This window comes from Carassius carassius, chromosome 23 (assembly GCF_963082965.1).
Source record: "Carassius carassius chromosome 23, fCarCar2.1, whole genome shotgun sequence".
Lineage (NCBI taxonomy): Eukaryota > Metazoa > Chordata > Actinopteri > Cypriniformes > Cyprinidae > Carassius > Carassius carassius.
Window position 1 is genome coordinate 424480 of NC_081777.1, and position 23021 is coordinate 447500.

At 43.1% G+C, this 23021-nt stretch overlaps 1 protein-coding gene and 1 long non-coding RNA gene across 24 annotated transcripts in view; one reads left to right on the plus strand and one right to left on the minus strand.

Annotated features, from left to right (window-relative positions):
* Window positions 1–553: 553 nt before the first annotated feature.
* The window catches only part of LOC132101178 (liprin-alpha-1-like), an 80122-nt gene continuing 57654 nt past the window's right edge, over window positions 554–23021 (minus strand). For all 5 annotated transcript variants that reach the window (XM_059505892.1, XM_059505891.1, XM_059505894.1 and 2 more), the window contains 6 exons: window positions 6654–6751; window positions 6416–6591; window positions 5312–5380; window positions 5098–5236; window positions 2250–2315; window positions 554–1646 (listed from right to left, as the gene is read on the minus strand). In XM_059505892.1, coding sequence (XP_059361875.1) covers window positions 2260–2315; window positions 5098–5236; window positions 5312–5380; window positions 6416–6591; window positions 6654–6751 — 538 coding nt within the window. In that variant the 3' untranslated portion in view covers window positions 554–1646; window positions 2250–2259. The remainder of the gene's footprint in view (window positions 1647–2249; window positions 2316–5097; window positions 5237–5311; window positions 5381–6415; window positions 6592–6653; window positions 6752–23021) is intronic.
* Window positions 7845–13981, plus strand: LOC132101177 (uncharacterized). 19 transcript variants are annotated; one of them, XR_009423145.1, is made up of 6 exons: window positions 7845–8088; window positions 8864–9585; window positions 9675–11390; window positions 11476–12371; window positions 12506–12578; window positions 12835–13302. It is a non-coding gene; the product is annotated as an uncharacterized LOC132101177 (long non-coding RNA). The 19 variants fall into 19 exon arrangements; XR_009423148.1 differs by having other exon boundaries at window positions 11476–12302; window positions 12692–13302; XR_009423141.1 differs by having other exon boundaries at window positions 9675–10128; window positions 10293–10342; window positions 10621–11390; window positions 11476–13302.

Genomic DNA, 23021 nt, shown 5'->3' on the forward strand with positions numbered 1-23021 from the left:
AAAAATGTTCATGCAAATTAAAAAATACAATTTTACTAGCTACTTGGAGAAAAGAGGAAAAAAAAAAGGTTCTGACTAAGTACCCGCAACACTGGTCACTAAACTACATCCATTAATGCAGAAAGTGTCTCTTCTGTAGCTTCATCTACTGCAGGAAGTGAATAGAGACACAGAGTCGTGGACAGATATCTTCAGCTCCACTGAGTGAATGTGACCTGTGGAGTTTGAGCTTCTCTGAGTCCATCACTGCTGGAACACAACACATGATCCTCTCATCACTTCAGTTCACCAGCGATCATCAAGAACCAGCTGCAGGCATCAGCCTCACCGTCTCACCTTAATCAGCTCTCACGCTAAATACTTCACATTAATAATAAAAGGTTTGTGATGCAGGCGGAATAAAAAAAAACAGTCGATGCCATTCTGGTTACATTGTTTAAAATGGTAATGACACTAATCTTACAATTAAAATAATACACTAATCTTATAAGGAACTTGAATTAGAGATTTCTAAACTGAATCTGAATAGCAAATAACAAAAGCTACAGGAAAATCATTTTCATAAAGACTTATTTTTATTGGCAGTGGAAAATAAGTTTCAGTATTTTATTGAAATGAAAGCAATAAATAATACTGTGATAAAAATAGTTCACAAGTACTTAGACTGTACATTATTTCTATTAGAGGACCAGAATATTTATTTAAATAAAAGACAATAAAAAGATAGTAACATGATTTAAATTGTACATAAGTGACTAAAGAATGTAAAATTACAAAAACAGAAAAGAGAGACTGGGCTGATTCCAGCCTGCGCTTCTGATAGCATCCAAAAATGACAACTCAGTTCCTACATAAAGGCTGATAACACACCGTATCAAAAAGGTCTCTGAAAACAACAGGACTGGGCTAGAAACAGAAGGCTTCATTACAGTGATACAATACACACACACACACAGGGATCGAGCGGTCAGGCCACCGGAGGATTGGTCCATCTGAGAGAAACACACACACACACACACACACACACACACACACACACACACACACACACACACACACACACACAGTCTCTCTCTCTCTCTCACACACACACACACACCTAACGCAGCACCAGGGAATGGATAAACAGTGACTAAGTCAAACAGATGCTAGAAAAACCTGGCATCAACATCACATCTGTAGAAAGATGTATTCAAAATAGCCCTCATAATTATTATAAATTATGGCTTATCCAAGGGTTTGATTTGGTATCAGAGGATATAAAACACGTTCCAATCCCGATAATCACACAACACCATTGATTCAGACCACTTTCTCACAATCAACAGGAGAAAATCAATGAAGAGAAGAGCAAAGTTAAGATAAATCACAAAATACTTTTAGCTGGATGAATTCAAACAAAAGGAATAAGTATCTGAGAGGATAAAATACTCAGAGAATGATAAGAATGAGATTACACCTACAGATGGAAATGTACAAACTCTGGACTTGTGATACATAAATTAGAGCTAAAAGAGTTGAACTGGATCAAGACTCCAGCAACAGTCGATGCGTGAATGTCGCTCCTTTTATATAAATAGAGGCATCGAATCTGACGTTTGACAGAGTTGTGATGAAACCGAAGCGCTCCTCATCCTCCGCTGCGCCTGAGAACACACACAGAATGAGAACACACACAACATCCTCAGAGAAGTTCAGAACTACAGCTCTATCAAGAATTCAAGAAGTGCAGGTCTTGAAAGATCAACTATCTTCTTCAGACTGGTGAACACAGGCTTAGTGTCACGTGACAGATGGCTGGAGTAATGGGTTACTACTCAATACTAAGTTTTGTCTTCAGAATAATCGAACACAAAAAGATAAAAACGTAATTAGTGTTTTTGGGGATGCAAAATATTTGTATCTTTATTCTTGAGAGAATAAGAATATCTCCGTTCAGCAGAAGCGAGAAGAACTGGAGACTGACTATAACAGGTTAGAGTTATGATTCGGAGCAAACAGTACAGGCCTTGTGTGCTGATACGAGTCAGATGTGAGACGACAGAAGCTTTATCTGCTGCAGCTTCCTCTAAGAGCTTCTGAACGATCTCTGATCATCTCTCAATTTCAGAAACAACACAATATAAATGTAAAACTGGTCCAATAATAAGACATTTGTATCATCTGTTCAGTGATGACACACATTTTTATCCAATTAAATGCTTGGCTGACTGTGAGGCATCTTGAAGAGGCTCGTGTGACAGACTCACCTGACTCTGATCAGCAGGAGTACGTTCTGACCGCAGCAGAGTCCAGACGCTGAACACACACACCTCCTGCAGCACAGACACACACGTCAGTGACACACACACACACACACACCCTGCAGTACAGACACACACATCAGTGAGACACACACACACACACACACACACCCTGCAGTACAGACACACACACACACACACACACACACACACACACACACACCCTGCAGTACAGACACACACACACCCCCCCTGCAGCACAGACACGTGTGGTATTGGTACTGGCACTGCTTGCTGACTTCAAAACTCTGCTCTCCTCATTTGATCTCAAGCTAGTGTCTACTACAGCGACTCACAAATCAGGCAACCAACTGGACCTCATCTACACGCACTGTTGCTCTGTGGACAACTCTTCAGTTGCTCCACTGCACACCTCAGACCACTTCCTCATTACTGCTAACCTAGCACTTACTCCTGAAGTGCCTCACACTCCAACGCAGGTCACCTTTCGACAGAACCTACGCTCACTCTCTCCATCTCACCTATCTTCTGTGGTTTCGTCCTCACTTCCTGCACTCTCTCAGTTCTCTGCTCTGGACACAAACAGCGCTACGGACACTCTTTGCTCCACTTTAACATCTTGCTTGGACAACTTTTGCCCACTGTTGTCTAGACCAGCACGCACTGCCCCATCTGCCCCCTGGCTGTCTGAGGTTCTCCGTGAACATCGCTCTAAACTCAGGGCTGCAGAGAGGAAATGGCAGAAATCAAGAAACTCTACAGACCTCAGTGTGTATCAGTCTCTCCTCTCTTCCTTCTCTGCAAATGTCTTCACGGCTAAAACATCCTACTACCACAACAAAATTAACAGCTGTTGTGACGCTTGGACACTCTTCAAGACTTTCTCTTCTCTCTTAATCCGCCACCACCACCTCCTCCATCGACTCTTACAGCGGACGACTTTGCAGTTTTCTTCACAAATAAGACAAGAACCATCAGTGACCAATTCTCCACACCGCAGACTGAGGACAACTTCACAATGACCGATGCACACTCTTTCTCCTCCTTCTCTCCACTCTCAGAGATGGACGTTTCCAAACTAATCCTGTCCAATCATCCTACTACTTGTCCACTTGATCCGATCCTTACTCACCTCCTTCAAGCGATCTCTTCTTCAGTCATACCTTCGCTTACTCACGTTATCAACTCCTCTCTTCACTCTGGAACATTTCCCACAGCATTCAAGCAGGCTCGGGTAAGCCCACTGCTCAAAAAACCATCTCTAAATCCAGCGCTTCTTGAAAACTACAGACAGGTATCCCTTCTTCCATTCATTGCAAACACACTTGAGCGAGCTTTGTTCAACCAGTTTTCTATGTTCCTTGTACAGAACAACCTCCTGGACAGCAACCAATCTGGCTTCAAAAGTGGCCACTCAACTGAGACTGCTCTGCTCTCGGTTACTGAAGCCCTGCGACTAGCAAGAGCAGCTTCAAAATCCTCGGTACTCATCTTACTGGACCTGTCTGCTGCTTTTGACACTGTTAATCACCAGATTCTCCTGTCCAGCCTCAGAAAGATGGGCATCTCTGGAACCGCACTCCTGTGGGTTAAGTCCTACCTCTCTGACAGATCCTTCAGTGTGTCTTGGAGGGGTGATGTTTCAAAGTCACACCACCTTGCTACTGGGGTTCCTCAAGGCTCAGTACTTGGACCACTTCTCTTCTCCATCTACATGACATCATTAGGATCTGTCATTCAGAAGCATGGCTTTTCTTATCACTGCTACGCTGATGACATCCAACTCTACCTCTCATTCCAACCAGATGACCCGACGGTAGCTGCTCGCATTTCAGCCTGTCTGAGTGACATCTCTAGCTGGATGAATGACCATCACCTTCAGCTTAACCTTACGAAGACAGAACTCCTGGTGATTCCAGCTAACCCATTGCTTCATCACAACTTCTCTATACAGCTGGGCTCATCAACCATTACTCCTTCGAGGACAGCCAGAAACCTAGGAGTTGTGATGGATCATCAGTTAAGCTTCACAGACCACATTGCTACAACGACCCGGTCCTGCAGGTTTGCCTTATACAACATTAGGAAGATTAGACCCTTCCTGTCAGAGCAAGCAACCCAACTTCTTGTCCAAGCTCTTGTTCTCTCCAGACTGGACTATTGTAATGCTCTCCTGGCTCTTCCTGCATGTACTGTCAAGCCTCTGTAACTGATCCAGAATGCAGCAGCGAGGGTTGTCTTCAATGAGCCAAAAACAGCTCACGTTACTCCTCTCCTCATCAGGTTACACTGGCTAATCACTCTTCAAAATCACTCTCACGGACCTTTTCCTGGACTGTGCCCAGCTGGTGGAATGACCTCCAGATCTCAATTCAAACAGCTCAAACAAGTCTTTACTAATTTACAAAAAGCATCGAAAGACATGTTTTTTTCCAGCACTGTACCAACTAATACTAGCACTTACCTTTTCATTTCTTGTCTTTCATATTCTTAAAAAAAAAAAAAAAAAATCAATCAAAAAAACAACAACCTTGGCTATGTGTTCTGTACTAGACTAACTGAGACTTGTCATGGCACTTGTGTACTGTAGTTGTTCTCTTGTTGGTCTGATTGATTCTATTGTTCTCATTTGTAAGTCGCTTTGGATAAAACCGTCTGCTAAATGATTAAATGCAAATGTCAGTGACACACACACACCTCCTGCAGCACCACAGACACACACACACACACACACACACACACACCTCCTGCAGCACAGATACACACGTCACTGACACACACACACACACACACACACACACACACACACACACGCGCACACACACACGCGCACCGTCCAGCTGTGGTCTCTTGGTCAGTGCGTCTGCAGTGTTCACTCTGAAGCTGGCTGGCAGTGTGTCTGCGGAGCGCACGTCTTTGGGCCTGAACTTCTTCCTCCAGGACGGTGTGCGGCGGAAGTTCTTGTCGTCGTCCTGCAGAGACACGGCTGTGCTGTGAAGCGCTCGGATCACATACGACTGCAGACTGAAGCAGTGGACTGAACTCACCTCCTCGAGTCTCCGCTCAGTTCCTGTGGTCAGCAAACGGCTGTACTCGTGCTCCAGCACTGCCCTTGCCTGCACACACACACACACACACACACACACACCTGACCACAGCGCTCACAACACAGATAGGGATGAACCCATATCAACATTCTGGCTGATACTGATAACCCATAATACTTTAGATTTGAAAGCCGATAACCAATATGTTGGCTGATAAATCTATATCGAAATTTTTTATAAAGTTTTTGAAAGCCTGATTACAAAAAATGTCTTGTATATGATATTAGATATGATCATAACTTTCAGCAACTTTCAGCATGTGCTGTTCAGGACTGGGATCCATTTGATCCCAAACATAAGGATCCTCCTGATCCCAGCAGAAGGGGTTATTCAGGAAATAAATGTAATAGATAGGACAATATTTGGCTGAGATTTAGTAAAATCTGGAATCTGAGGGTGCAAAAAAAAAAAAAAATAATAATAATTCTAAATATTGAGAAATTTGCTTTTAAAGTAGTCTAAATGAAGTTCTTAGCAATGCATAATACTAATATTTATGATAGGAAATTGTAACTAAATATCTCCATTGAACATGATCTTTACTTAATATCCTAATGATTTTTGGCATAAAAGAGAAATGTATGTTTTGACCCATTCAATGTATTGTTGTCTATTTCTACAAATATAGCTGTGCTACTGATGACTGCTTCTGTGCTGCAGGGACACTGATGTTTACTGATTTGTTGTGGATCAGATGAGGGTCTGAATGTTTAAAATAAACTGAAAATGGAAGGAAATGTTTGTACTGTTTTATTGTGCTGTTTTTGGTCTCTTCAAGTCAATATGAATGAAGTGACCCACTGCTGATCAGTGGCTGATCTACATTATGTTCTTCACACAGCTAGTGCTCTACAGTGTGACTGGAGTCCTATTCAGAGCTATGAAGATGTGGATTTGGTAATCTGGAGGCTAGTCTGTTTCTGGATCAGGTTGCTGCAATCCAATGCTATTTTGAAATGTAACCTGGATTAGATAATTCTGTGGTTCTGAATCCCATGTCCCAGGAGTCTCTGGTCTGCGATCTGATGACCGCTGGAGTCTCACCTGTGTGCACTGTGTAGGGATCTGCAGCAGCAGCGCCAAGGCGTTGTGGTCGAAGGACTCGTCCAGAGCGAGGAGCGCTCCATGAACCCCGCTCTCCAGAAGATTCCCAGCATACTCCTTCAGTCCGATGGCCTGGACCCAGCTGACCACACGCTCGCTCGTCCACACCAGCACATCTGCAGCAGCAGCAGCGTCAGCACACACACACACACACACGCACACACACCAGCACGCTCACCTTTGACCTCCACCTGGGACTCGTCACGCCTGCGCTCCAGCTCTTTCCTGTCGTAGTTCAGCCGTCTCAAACACATCACACCACACTGAAAACTGTTCCTGCAGAGAGAGAGAGAGAGAGAGTGATCTGAGAAGCCATGATCTGCATGAGCTCTTAGATTTTCTTCTTTGTTCGCTATTTTGAGAAAAGAAATAGACCGAAAATCTACAAAATCTAGAAGAATACCACATACAGACGTGAAATATGATGAAAAGAACTCTGAAAATATAGTATTTTCATTTTTAAACACAAATAATCAACGCAGAGGATCAGAAGATCAGACTTCTAGCAACAGGCCTGCTGGAAAATTGGAGGGAAAGTTTAAAACAGGAAAAGAACCACCTATCCTCAGAGGGAGAAGCAGTGAGTACAACTAAAATTGCACTGGAAACCTTTTTTTGGCTCTTTGCTTATTTTTTTTCAAATATAAGGGCATACAATTGATCTTTTCATATTTTTATAAGCTAAAAATGCTTAAAAGCTAAAGCTATGGCTAGCCCACACTCTGACATTCCTCAATGTATCAATTTAACTGAGGCAGAGAGAATCAGCCAATCAGAGCAGCAGCTGCAATCAGCCCACTGCCATATGCAAATGAGCTCCCCCCTCACCAGCATACAGTACCCCTCTGAGGTGAAATCCGACACCGCTAGGAAAACCTACAAGCAGAAACTTCTGACAAACAATCCAGAGACTCTGTTTGCAGATCTGTTCAAAACTGGAGAAGTCTGCAACCTCATTTTCTTCTCTGATCACCCCAGCGCCTGGCATAAAGCCATCATCAACCATTACCCCTCTGTAAAGAAAGAAGGCATCTGTAATGGCTGGAAAGTCAAAATCAGAGAACCGCATGACCCTGACAGCACAGTGATGACCGTGAACATCTACAAAAATGGTACAGTCATGATACAGGGGGACCTGAAAACATTCCAGGCGGACTACAGAACAATAGGTGAAATCGTGAAACATGAGAAAGCTGTACTATCTGAAAGCTGGTCATCTGAGCAGAATCCACCGATCAGCACCTCAGACCTCATAGACGGTGGGCCGAGGGTCCGTATCTGCTTTACTTTTCGAAATGAATGATCCCCATGGAGGGAGAACCGGGATTTGTAAAGTTGGGGACGGTTGTTTAATTCTCAACGATATGAAAAGTGTTGCCACTCCCATTTATTGCACATTTTCCCCGAAATCATAATGCACGATCCGTAAATATGCAGGCAAACGCGGTTGCCTACTATATTAGTTGAGCCAATAGCGCGGCAAGATACTGACATGGGATTATTACTATCCAATCAGATGTAGTTTATTTAGAACAGCTGTTACACGAATGATTTAGCTATCAGACACGAGCACCAGCAGCGCATTGATCGTCAAGGACATTCTTTGTGTGATTGTAAGTATTCATTTAATTAGAATATATTTATATAAAATGTTTGTTTTGTACACTGTGTTGTTCAAACGTGTGTAAGCGTCTCGTTAGTGTCGTTTTAAGTAGGGTAACGTTTCAGCTGGCGAACTAGCAGTAGCCAGAGCCGTTTAGAATATCATATTTAACTGCTCTGGCAGTAAATCGCATCATGCGATTACATATTTGATTTGGTGTAAACATTACATTCTAACGGTGACACTTCGTCCAACTCGCATAGACTACAGCTCCACTTTATGTTGGTTGATAATTATCTCAGATCGTTTTGCAAATGTTCGCCAAAAACTCAAGGCGACCTATTGATGTTTAAGACTTAAGATTACCAGTTACATCTGACATAACGTTATAGAGTCAGTATCCTAATAATCTAATCAATATTCAAACTGGAGAGCTAAGAACTCTAACGTTAGTTAGAACTGTATGTATTAGAAATAAGATGATCACAATCAAAGAACATAAACTGCATGCAAAACAAACAAGATTATAAGTATAACTATAAAAAAACATAGACTATCAAACAAAGCAGAGTTATAATGTACATATCCTGTCATACAGATTTACTTCTGCAAGAGTAGCAAACACACATCTCCCCACATGTGTACATGCATACACACATGTGCCCTAGTCATCTTCAAGTGACTTATTGTCACAGTTTACACACTGACAGAGGTTTGTACATGGCAGCTCATGCAGTTTACATGTGCATCTACCTTTAACACAATTCATTTTTTTACATGAGCAGTGCACAAGTTCCAGTATGGCCTCTGGAGCTGGCGGAAGAGTCATCCAGTCTACTCCGTAGAAATCTCCTACCATCTTCCAGCCATGATTTACAGGAGGAGGAATGTCTGGCATGCACTCAAGACACCTCCTGTGTACTGCAGCCTGATAGCTTGCCCGCTGGATGCGTTTATGCAAGGAGTCTTTGTTTGGAGGCAAGTCTCTCTCAGAACATTTACCTGATTTGAACAGGTTAGCCCTTGCAATATTGACATCTTGGCAGTCCTTCTGGTCATATAGATCACACGTGTAAGCTTCCAGAGCCTCACATAGTTCTGGTGATGGGGTGAAACTTGTTCCTAGTTCTCTAAACATGGTGATGTATTCTGTTTTTGAACTTAGTTTTTTGTATGCTTTTTCTTTTCCAACCTTATGCAGAGCGCTCACTGTGTCACATCCAGAAAAGGCATGCAGACCTACAAGGGCATCACATTTGTCTTCGCCAAGATGGGCATGTAGCTTGGTAATATCAGTAATGTGTGTGTCTCTCCCCTTGGCTGTATGGAAATGGAGGTGGCCATCAATGTGGCTGCAGAAAGCTAGAGCCAGCACAAAGACATCGGTGTCTGGGCTCTTGATTACCAGGTCATGGCTGTGTTTGGCTGCATGGGCTGCATGCAGAATCATTCTGGTGTCTGCCTCCTCTTGACTTGTCTCTAGGTCTTTGAGTTCCAGTATCTCAAGGTCAGTATAGCTCACATTCATCTTAATGGCATGACACTTGCTTCCATGTGCAACAATGATGGTTATATTGCCAATTATATTCTTTGCAGTTAAGCTCCAATGTTGGAAGAAATACTCCAGTAGGTTTTCTTTATTTTGGCCACATGCCAGAAATTTTTTCCATTGCTTTGGGGTTTTTTGGTCATCTCCATAGATTTTGATTTTTTGGTAGCCCTGTTCTGCGCGCCGACTACGCTCAGCATTTTTGATGCTCAGGTCGCTGTATGTGTCACATACAAAATGAAGCTCTGTTGACTTTGTTGCCTTAGCTGAGTGAACTAATGTGTTCAGCACATGATCAGCATACAACCCAAATGTTGGCTGTGGCTTTAGTTGTTGCACCAGAGCCATAGCATCCCAAATCCAAACTGAGCCATCAGGAATGTCACTCACTGTTGCAGGCGGGTTGATCTCATCTAGCAAGATGTGCATCAGCTTAGCTTTGTTGGTTTTGACCAGAGAGCCATCAAAGTTGGAAATTGACTGTGGAAAAGGACCCAAACTGTAAGTGAGCATTTCATTGATGTTAATTTGCCTAACGCCGCCCACAACAATTAGCCTTGCAAACAAGTTGCGATGTGATGTTAGGGTGATTTCTTTTCCTCTAATTTTTGTGACTGTACTTTGTCCATTGTCTTTAAATGTTTTTATTTTCGTTTTCTTTATAGGGTCATGGAATGATGCTTGGCCATGGACTATCCTTTTTTCACAGAATTCAGTGAGTGCCTTAACACCTCTTTGTTTAGCCCCTAGTAAGTCTGTGGCAACATTTTCTGATGCCTGTTGGCCAGAAGAGATGTGACAAAGAGAATCTCCATCCAGCAATGGGTCAAAAGGGTTAACCATATTTTGGATAGTGGCCACAATGTTCATCACATCAGCCTGATCTCTCTGCATTCTGGTGTTGTCTAGCTCAGAGTTAAGATGTCCTACCGGGCACTTTCCTGCCATTGTTTTGCATTCAAAAGTGATTGCTGCCCGCTCATGTTGTGTTAGGGTCCAGCGGTGAACTGCACCCTTGTTCAGAGAGAACCCACTGATGCCTCCCTTTGTCTTCGAGTCACGATTGGCTGTTTGCTCAATGACTTGATCACATGCTGTGCCAGCAAAACCATGACTTTGATGTCTTTGTGCCACAAAGTCACCTGAAAGAAGCTGCTGGTGTGCTGAAGGGTGTGTGTCTTCCAGGTTGGTCATTTCAGCCCAATATGCCGTCAAATACCTTGCATAATTTACTTTGTCACAGGCAAAAAACCAGGGCAGCATACTTTGCACAGTGGACAAATGGAGAGCCCAGTTCCCCTCTCTTGTTGCCCTGATGAAAAGAAGCAAATCTTCCATCATGTCAAGGTATGTGCTCCAAAATGCAAATGTGTGGTTACAGTTGTTTTTCACCACAAATTCTTCATAACCTTGCAGTAACTGCTGAAATGTGTCTGATGTTAGCATGCCCTTGAACTCTTCAGAGGGAAAACACTCCTGCAGATCTGTTGCCACTTTTAAAGCCAGCTGCATTTTGTTCTTGTGAGTCTGTCCAAGTATGCCCACCATCGCAGTTTCTGGAGTGCTTCCATCAGGAGTTTGTGAGCCCGTATGCTCCTGTTGTAGTGATGGCCGGAGATCACTCCATCAATTGAGCCTGCGGCCACCAGGTCAGACTCAATCAAGATGTCCTGAAAGCCTGCATCACCATACAACTTTCCTATGCATGACAGATACGCCATTGCTGTGTGAAACTCTCCCATCCTCACTAAGATTCTCTCAGAGTAAGAATCTGTTTGCCAACGGATCTCTTGGGCCTTGGCATATATGGCTTGATCCATAACTAAAACAACTTCTTTTTGTTTCAAGCTGTCAGCAATGGCAATGGAGCGGCTCAGGATGGTGTGGACAGTGTTGAGATCAGTCGGACTGGCGTCAATCACTGGTAGGTAGCCAATATATGTAGATGGTGGTAGTACTGTGTCTTCCTTCAACATTATATTATACCCTGTCCATCCAGGAAGGACTTTGCCCTGGGCCTCAGGTACTTTCAGTAAAAAGAATGCAGCATCAATTCTTCTACCAGTAGTTTGGGAATATCTGTATTGGTCCTGATGGAGATCAATCTTCAATGCAAAATTCTGTGGACCAGACCGCTTTCCTCTTGTGTATGTTGAAAGATTCAGTGGAGGAGGATGAACCGACCGCTCTCGTGTTCTCTGTCTGGGTAATGTGTCTGGTAAGGATGCTGTATAACTATTTATGGCCCTCTGAATTATTATACCATTGGTGTTATGTGTTGTCCCTTTACCTGAAAGAGTCTCCTCTCCAAAGTCATTATTGTCCCAGACAAGAGTCACCGGCACTTCATCACTGATTTTTTCAGGGATGTATATTTCTCCCCTCTCCATTTGTAGATGAGCAAGGGCAGTATCATGCTCAAGGACCTGGGAATTAGATGAGCAGTGACCCAGACCATTTAACAGCCCTATAAGCTGTGCAGAGCCAGTCATATGCCGAACTGCCATTGCAAGTGAGCACTGTTTAGGCATGAGCCACCTTCCTCTGGTTGCCAGGGTAATAATGTCCTGACAAGTGGACACTATCTTTCTGTTGTCCTCGTAAGTGACATCAACACGTTCATCTGATGGTTGTGATGACATTCCTGATATCCATGCAATGAAGTTAAAAAGTTGGTGAGGCACTACACTCATGCCATTTTCCAGTGTGAGATCACTTGCTGTTGGAGGCCATGGTAGCTTTGGGTATATTTTTGATGTATTTTGAATGATTTCTTTAAGTGTCATTGCTGCGTGATATAACTCCCGAGAATCATCCGTGGTGTTGGTGCCATTTTCTATATTTCCTTGACTTGTCATTTCTCCTTCACTTTCTTCAGATGAGGAGGAAGCAGAGGAGACGGCAACTTCATGCACAATTTCGTCAGCTGACAGATTGTCCACATATACAAGGTAGGTTTTGGATGCCTTCAGGAATTTCAAGAAGGGATGAGACTTGTGAAGTCTTGACTTAAGTGAGTGTGCCTTATAAGCTGCAATGTTCACTCCCTCTGTTTCTTCCACAGATTTTTTGAAAAGCAAATTCAGCTTTGACAGTCGAAGTACTTCGCGTTGTTTTAACAGCCTCTCCTCAATGACTGTTTTGCAGAAGTGCTTGTATCCATTTTCATATGTTTGTTTCTGTTATCTCAATTTTGTGTGTGGTCAGATACCGGGTATAATCTCGATAGCAAGTGAAGTGATACCGTGCTTCACTAGCCACCAAGTCCCTGTCTTGGATATGGAGAAGGAGAGACTCGTCCCTTTTCCCTTCAGCGACGAGTAGCAATTTCCCGGCATGGAGTGTTTCACACTGTGTTAGCTTTTCTTTTACCCTTTTCCTACTGTGTGACTGAACCTTGTACTTCTCATGTTTGCATATAATGCATTGTACTGGAAGCAGGTGTGGGGCCCGCTTGAACGTGCAGGAATCACGGGCGTAAGATCTCAGAGCCCGTGTTTTAACTGGAGTTGCATCACCATCCTCTGCCTCTACCACTAAAAGTGCAAAACAATAGATTTAGGTTCTGCACCCTTCCCCACATTACTGATTAAAGAAAAATGGTTTGTAACTTTCAGCAGGGTATATTGGTTCCACCTGTTCCCTTAACATGGGTAATAAACCTGTTTCACAGCTTTCAGGTGTCCGTCCTTGTTGATGTTAATGAGGCCATAATAGGAAGGGTTCATTTTTGCAGGGTGTTTTTATTATATTAGTTAATTCATTGTGTAGCTATATTAAGTTAACTCAAATCTAAACTCCCTGAAGTCCTAGACTCAATTAAACCTACTTCCTTCATATCTTTCTTTTTTCTATCTATCCTTCTTTCTAGATTTCTTTCTAACCTTTTCTTTTTTTTTCTTATCTATTTATTTTTTTCTTTCTACCTGTCTATTGAACTTTATTGCCTTAACTTTTGGGCTAGGCTTTAAGCCAACTTAAAAGTTTGCCAAAACATTTCAAGTAGTTTTTTGTACTAATCTTATGTTGTTACTGCAACTACACTGCACATATCTGTATGTGTTGTTCATACTGTATATCTATTCTGCTCTTATATAATATTTAATTTATATTACTGTAAATACTACTTTCTTAACTGTATATTACTGTCCATTCTGCACTGTACAGGTCAAAAGTTTAGAAAACATTACGATTTTTTATGTTTTTGAAAGTCTCTTCTACTCAAGCCTGCATAAATGAGTAGAAAAAAAATATATATATATATAAATTAACTTTTAATAGTGATTTAAAAAAAAAATAGCATCATTACTTCAGTCTTCAGTGTCACATGTGACATCCAGTCTATCACATGATCATTAGAAATCATTCTAATATTCTGATTTTTTTTAGTGTTGCAAACAGTTTTTTAATATATTTATATATTATATATTTATTTATATATATAAAATATGTTGTTACAAAATATTTGCATTTTAAAAACATAGCTGCTGCTGCTTTTTTTGTTTTGTTTTACTTTTTATTCATCAAAGTATCATAAAAAAGTATCACATGTTCTTAAAAAATATTAAACAGAACTGTTTCCAACTTTGATAATGAAAAAAAAACATTAAAAATAGTAGTTTCCAAACTTTTGACCTGTACTGTATGTCCAATACTGCACTGCCTGTCTATACAATATAATACCAACCTTTCTTTGCAGTTTCTTCAACTGATACTGCCTTCTCTCTTCTCCTTTGTGCTCGTTTTATCTTCGTAATATTTGTGAAATGACTGTAGCACTCCCTGTGGTAGCCAGTGTTAGCTGGTTTGACTAACTGGTTTGTAGGTTCCTGGCTTTGTAACTTGTATGCCTGTACTGCCTCTTCTGCAATGATACCTTCTATGCCCTCAAGGTCTTTCCACAGAAACACTGATTTAATAAATTTCTCCCAACTTATGTCTGTGAATGGAATGGTGGGTCCACCACTTCCCTCAAATATATGCATACAGCACTTCATGTTTTTTCATTTCATCCAAGTAAACATGGGCGGGAAAAAAAGTATTGTCTGTCTCATTTTTTCATGACGCTGTTTCCAAGCAATACCATTATGTCAAATGTGTTAAATCAGAAGGGTGTATTTATTAAAGATTACAAAGAAATGATAGGATATCGTATGACAAAGGTGGTTACATAAAATAAAAACAAATATAAATGTATAACGTAACCTCTACATTATAATTTTGTGTCAAACTGAATATGTAGCAAAATTAGGTAAAATAGTTCTTATCTTAAATAGTACAATCTTAAATCCTTGGCGCGAAGCTCGCCAGTGCGTTCACAAACGAATCGCCGACACTTTCCACGCACGCTATTGGCTGAAGGCAACAAATACGTCATGCAGGTCGGACCCCGCAAGTAGCTGCTTGCTCTATTCGCCGGGAAAATAACCTGGAGAAAATGACCGATATTATAGTAATGTGCAAAGTGTTTGAGTGGCAACAATTTTTATTTGCTTTGTTGAAAAGCGTAGCGGTTACATATAAAAAACTGGGTTATCCCTCGCCACAGATCGTTTGAAAACACGAAATCTCCCCTCGGCCCACCGTCTATCAGACCCACTCCTGCAGAAGCTGAGCACATCTCGCCCTCCCTGCTCAGAGCTATCCCTCTCCTACAGGAGCACTTCACCAAGCTAGAGATGGAGATGGTGCAGCTCAGAGAAACTGTGCTGAAACAGCAGCAGTCGGACACATGTGCAGCTCACAATGAACTCCAGCAGAACACCGAGCTCTTAACTCAGAGACTGTCAGCCCTCACACAGCAGACGAGGAAGCTTCAGACAGAGAAGGACAGCTATCAGTGTGAGCTGACCGCCCTGAGACTCCAGCTAGAGGACAGAGAGCAGTCCACAGCAGAGATGAGGCAGCAGCTGAGAGAGATCCAGGAGGAGAGAGAGCAGCAGCGCAGCGAGATCCAGGCCCTGAGAGAGCAGCTGAGAGAGCTCCTCCTGGCCAGAGAAGAGCCAGAGCAGACCCACAGAGCTCAAACACTGCCCTCCAGCCCAGAGTCGCCGAACACAGGGAGTCAACACCCAGCCCCCAGCGCAGAGAGACCCAACCCAGCCCGCTCGCAGCCGTCACAGCGCCCCCTGCCAGACTCCTCAACACAGCAGCCCTCGTCTCACAGCAGCCCAGCACCAGCCAGCACAGAGGAACCCGAAATAGCTCTACTCATCGATTCAAACGGCAAATTCATCGATGTAAAGAAACTGTTCCCCCAGCACAGAGCTGTTAAACTCTGGTATCCCACCACTGACAAAGCCCTGGAGCTCCTGACAGAGTCCCAGCTAGGCCGGCCCAGCCACATCATCATCCACACGGGCACCAACGACCTGCGGAGCCAGCAGGACCGAGTGTCGAACTCCCTCAGAGCCGTCGTGGATAAAGCTAGAGAAACCTTCCCCAACTCCAAAATCATCCTGTCCACTTTACTTCAGAGGAAAGATTTCCACCCCAACACAATTAATAAAATAAACTCCAGAATCTCTAGACATTGTTCCCTCCTGCCCAACGTCCACTTGGCCCACCATCCAGACCTGGACACTGATTGTCTATACGACCACGTCCACCTTTATAAGAACCTGGTACATATCCTCGCAAAGAGACTCAAAGATGTCACTCTATACAGGACCAACCAGACCAGCCCCAGGTGGAGCAGAACCAGCCCTAACCCAGCCAATCCATCGAGACACACTCCAGCAAACTACATCCCAGTCCACAGCTCATCTAGAGCCCCGACCGGACCTCCACCCAGAGGTCCACCGCCCGGAGCTCCAGCACCCAGACAGGACCCCTACAGACAGAGACCGCTCTACAACAGCCCCACAGCTCCAGCAGCTGAAGCCCGTCCACAGCAGAGCCCGGCCCAGCCAGGCAGACTGAGCTACGCCCAAGCTGTCAGCGGAGGAGCAGACCACCCTAACGCTGAACTCCACAACATCCAACACATGCTGAGTATCATCTGCTCTCACCTACTAACACACAGTGGACAGTGGTAAACAAAAAAACTATTATTCTGTGGTATTAATGTACATTTAATATGGAATTGTTGATGTTTTGAGTTTCTACCACAACCTTAATCACATCTTTCATTCTTCTAATTTTAATCTGTAGTAATTTTGCATCATTTCTCTTTTCTCAAAATAGCAAACAAACCATACACATTAATTTAAAAGTTTACGATGAAATCACTTAGTTTTTCTACGTGGAATATTCAAGGTCTAAACTCCTCAGTCTTTGGCCTAAAAAGTAGACATTCTGATTTTATGAAAGAACTACAAGACCTAGATGTGATCATCTTACAGGAAACCTGGTGCAGAGGAGATGCGTTCACTAGCTGTCCCTCAGGATACAGAGAGATAATATTACCATCCGTCAAACTCTCATCAGTCACACAAGGGAGAGACTCGGGAGGGATGATAATATGGATTAAATCTGAACTGGCCATAGAACTAATAAAAAAAGAACAACATCACTTGTGGCTAAAAATACAAAAAGGAATGATATCAGCATCTAAGCCTGTTTTCCTTTGTGCAGTTTACATTCCACCCCTCGAGTCTCCGTATTTCCAAGAGGAAACTTTCCAGAACATAGAGAGAGAAATCAGCCATTTCCAGGCCCAGGGAAATGTGCTGCTTATGGGCGATCTAAACGCCAGAACAGGAGCAGAATTAGATTTCATCGAATCGCACGGTAGCAGATTCATCACAGGCAATAACCACTTATTCCCTTCTCACCCCAGCAGACAAAACTGTGATGAAACCGTGAACGCTCACGGACGGCAGCTGCTGCAGCTCTGCCGAGGACTGGCTCTGTACATCGTCAACGGGAGACTGCGAGGGGACTCGCTCGGCCGATACACCTACAGCTCAGCTCTGGGGAACAGCACTGTAGACTATACCATCACAGATCTCCAGCTTTCCTCTCCGAGAGCATTCACAGTCAAACCCCTCAAACCTTTCTCAGACCACAGCCAAATCATCCTCTATATAAAGCAATCTGAAACATCACCCCAACCAATTAGGACCCCATATCAAATGAGCAAAATAATGTCTTTCAAATGGACAGAAACCAGTGCCAGTGATTACAGCACTGCCGTCGAATCTTCAGAAATACAATCCCTCATACATTCGTTCCAAATACAGGAATACCCCAAAAACCAATTCGGCATCAATCAGGAAGTACAAGACCTAAACAACATATTCTACAAAACAGCACAAAAAAGTAACTTGGCAATTGTTAAACCAAAGAAAAAATATTTAGATACTGACAAATGGTTTGATTTGGACTGTAAGGCTCTGAGAAAAAACCTCAGAAACTTATCAAATCAAAAACACAGACAACCAGATAATCCGGACCTCCGCCTTCTTTACTGTGAGGCACTAAAACAGTATAAAGCCACACTCCGGCGGCAAAAAGCACAGTTTCTGCAAAGCCAGTTTGAAGAAATTGAAAAATCTATAAACTCACACAAATTTTGGGATAAATGGAAATTGCTATACAAACCAAATCAAGAAGTTCTGGCAATCCAAGATGGGGAGAAGTGGAAAAACCACTTCCAGGAATTATACACCCCAACTCAAATTGTAAATTCTAATAAAAATGAAATAATTAATAAACTAGACAATTTGGAAAGATCAATTAAAACAAACCAAAGCCCTTTAGATTTCCCCATAACAATGAAAGAATTGGAAGAAAAATTAGGAGTCCTTGAGTCCAAGAAAGCCTGTGGTGTAGACCGCATCCTGAACGAGATGCTGAAACACACAGACCAAAGCTTCAGACTGGCCATGCTCAAACTGTTCAATGATGTTCTGTGTGTAGGGTTCTTCCCTGAGATCTGGAACAAGGGCCTCATCAGCCCCATCCACAAGAGCGGAGACAAACTAGACCCCAACAACTACCGAGGCATCTGTGTGAACAGTAACCTGGGGAAGGTTCTCTGCAGCATCTTAAACGCCAGACTTTTACACTTCCTTATGAAGCACAATGCCTTGAGTAAATCCCAAATTGGCTTTCTTCCAAAATGTCGCACATCCGATCACATTTTTACATTACAAACACTAATTGACAAATATGTACATCAAAACAAAGAACAAATTTTTGCTTGTTTCGTTGATTTCAAGAAAGCATTTGATTCAATCTGGCATGAAGGATTATACCTAAAGCTTATCGACAGTGGAGTAGGGGGGAAATTCTATGATTTGATCAAATCCATGTACACAGCCAGCCAATGCGCTGTCAAAATTGGAAACCAAAGAACCGAATTTTTCCCCCAGGGGCGCGGAGTGAGACAGGGATGCAGTTTAAGCCCCACCCTCTTCAACATTTACATCAACCAATTGGCCAATATGTTAGAACATGCTCCCTTTCAAGGTCTCACTCTCCACGACACAGAGATCAAGTGTCTACTCTACGCAGACGACCTGGTCCTCCTGTCGCCCACTAAACAAGGGCTTCAGGACGGCCTGGATCTGCTGGAGGATTACTGTCAGTCCTGGGCCCTGACCGTCAACCTCCAGAAGACTAGAGTCATGATGTTCCAGAAACGCTCCAGATCTCAGGGACCAACACACACATTCACACTCTCACATAGAACCATTGAGAGCACAAAAGCATACACCTACCTCGGCCTGAAAATTACTCCAACTGGTAACTTTACTTTGGCTGTGAATGAACTCAAAGAGAAAGCTCAGAGGGCTTTCTATGCCATAAAACGATCAATCAAAATTGACATCCCAATCCAAATTTGGCTCAAACTTTTCAAATCAGTAATTGAACCAATTGTTTTATATGGCAGTGAAGTGTGGGGTCCTTCTATAAAATTAGATTTTTTAAATTGGGAAAAACATCCGATTGAAACTCTACAATTAGATTTCTGTAAAAGAGTACTCAAAGTCCAAAGAAAAACACCAAACAACGGATGCAGGGCAGAATTGGGCCAATACCCTCTCCTCCTAAACATCCAAAAAAGAGCCATCAAATTCTGGAAACACCTGAAAACAAGCGACCCCAACACGTACCATTATAAAGCCCTGAAACACCAAGAGCTGAGCGTAACGAGGAGTCCCCTGTGCCAGCTGGTGCTGAGACTGACTGAGCTCTCTCCTGCAGAGATCAGCTCGCCTCAGCACACACACACACTCACACACATTCGGCCTGCACAAATTATCAACACAGAACAACACAAGTACATCACCCATTGGACAAACACCATTCAAAACCAACACAAACTGGAATGTTATTCGGCACTAAATCGAGAGTACACTGTTGCGAGCTACCTGAGCACAGTGAATGATGTGAAGCTCAGGAAAACCCTGACGATGTACAGACTCAGCGAGCACAGCCTGGCCATCGAGACGGGCCGGCGCAGACAGACCTGGCTCTCCCGGGAGGACAGACTCTGCTCGCACTGCATTCTGGGAGTGCCAGAGACCGAGCTGCACTTCCTCACAGAATGCCCCAAATACCAACACATCAGAGACCAATATTACCCCAAAATGAATAAGATATTTCCCCAATTTAACACCTGTAATCCAACCCAAAAACTTAGATTCATCCTTGGCGAAGAAGCCAACTGCTCCAATTTAGCAGCAAGATTTGTAGCATCTCTCCACATCCTGAGGGACGAGCAGAGCAGCAAACACCCAATGAACACACACACACACACAGCCTAACACACCCAATCACACACACACACACACACACACACACTGACAGCCTAACACACCCAATCACACACACACACACACACTCACAGCCTAACACACCCAATCACACACACACACACACACACACTCACAGCTTAACACACCCAATCACACACACACACACACACACACACACACACACACACACACACTCACAGCCTAACACACCCAATCACACACACACACACACACACAGCCTAACACACCCAATCACACACACACACACACACACACACTCACAGCCTAACACACCCAATCACACACACACACACACACACACACACACACACACCCAATCACACACATTTGATTATTTTATTTGGAATGACAAATACTAATTAGAACAACAGCATCCAAATATTCACAAAGAGCCTATTATGTTTCACCTGACAATAAAGACAATGCAAGTTGCAACCACATTCAAAGAGTAGGCTATGGATAAAGGTGACATCGTCTTCTCCAAACATGCAGACTGCCTATGATTGCTGACACAGAACAATATCTGGCTGTTTGCTTAGAGCTCTTTTTACTCAGTCCAGCAATCTGCAAGCCTCTGACACATAATCTGTGCACATGTCCCAAGCTACCAAAAATAAGAATAACCAGTTTGATCCTGTAACCACACACTGCCAAAGCATTTGTTAATGACTGATAACTTTAACATTTTCTCAGAAAAGCACAAATCCATGTAAAGATCAAAACAACAGCCCACTTCCAGGATCAGAATGTTCTTAGAAAGTTCATTGATGACTACGATGTCTGGAGTGTTTGGGTATTCCCTGAGAACACTTCTAAGAGAGCTTATATTATTATCATTCAAGTTTAAAAACCAGCTAATTTTAACAGTTTTGTTTGTATGTATTGCACTTTGTCCAGATACTTTGCGCAGTTCTTGAGCCGTTATGTTTACGATGCGATCATGACGCGCGATGTAAAGTGCTTTAAACGCGGGGCATCCGTTCAGTATATGCGCTGTGGATGCCATTATCTTATCGCTGTGTAGTAAACAGAATGGTTCGTGGTGTTTTGGGAACCACAAAGAGAGGTTGTATTTGGTCGGGAGAGTTTGCAGCCGAGCTTTAATAACACATTTTAAGATATCTTCGTTGATGGTTGAATTTTGTAACGCAGAGTGTGAGACTGTATGATCCGCGCTCTGCAGACATGCAAGTTTCCCTTGAAGACGCAGGTTAACCCAGTAATCGCGCTGTTGTGCTTGAAAGTATTGGAGGATTTCATACCTGCACGTCCGGCTATTCAACCTCTCACTGGTTCCAGTGTGATGGATAGATGCCTCAGCATACACATTAGGATCCATAATCTGCCCCTGACTGATATTCACCTGCTCCCCGCCAGTATGTGCCCAGTTCAGCTGTATGTTGTTATTGCTGCACAAATCATTCAGATCGGGCCAATCCGAACGTACTCCAAATCCCGTAGCTCTGCTATCCAGCTTTCCGCTAGGTTTCTTCCGGAAACCGAGGAAACCTGGTTCTCCGTCTGCAGCATAGGGGACCTTACGTTTGCTCAGATCCAGCAACAGTGAGCCCCGGGCAACTTCACGAACTGTAGGGTCATCGTTATTCAACATATGCAGTAGATGCTTTACTCTAGTCGCTGTATAAATCCACTCAATGTTAGGGATCCCCAGTCCCCCTTCGGATTTATTCATAAAGAGAATACTTCTTGTTGTGTGTGTGTTAAGACTTAACCATTTTCTTACCAGCTGCACGGTCTTATTGTTCAGCTCCGTAAGATATTTTTTAGCAATGTGGACATTAGCAAACAGATGACGAATCTTGGAAAGAGCTATATCTGGAACGGCCTGGAGTTTCATACAGGTCGGTAGAGGACACTGATCTATCAAGTCTAGTCTGCTGGAGTATTCTTTGCAGATATCACTGACTTGCTCGTGCCATTCTCCTGCCACATTAAACATATGTCCTAAATAATTGTATGATTCGTGTCTTGAATAAACTCTAATTGTGCTTCCAGCCATTATGAATGATGGAGGCTGATCACTCTTGGCCTTATACCATCTATTACCCCCGCTGCGTCGTTAGTAGAACACCGCACATTTACTATTCTTAACCTCGAGTCCAGACCATTGCAGAAAGCGGTCGGTGTATGACAGCATGTTGGTAATGACGTTCTCCTCTCTTGATACTATGAGGACGTCATCGGCAAAAGCCTGAACTGGGTTTGGAGATGTAATACCAGGCGGGGCAAGGAGACATAGCCATTTCAGACAGTGGTTTAAGGCCAGTATGAAGTTCACAGCGCTCCAGGGACATCCCGTCTTAATCCCAACTTCAAGTTTAATCGGTTTCGTTAGTTGATGTCCGCAAATCACTTGTAAAAAGGAATTGTCATATACATTCTTGACTATATGTATGTACTGTTCCGGCAGTTTTATTTCCTCAAGGGAATGAAGCATTACGCTATGTGGTAAAGAGCCAAACGCGTCTCGAAAATCGAGAAATACCGCATAGAAACGGGAGGATTCATGTTTAAAATCATCGATGGCAGTCTTCAAACAGAATACATGCTCATTCATTCCCTGCCTCTCTATGTATGCTTTTTGTTTTGTTGACAATGTTCCTGATTCCACCAGCCAGGGTAAAATTCGGCATAAAACACACTTCA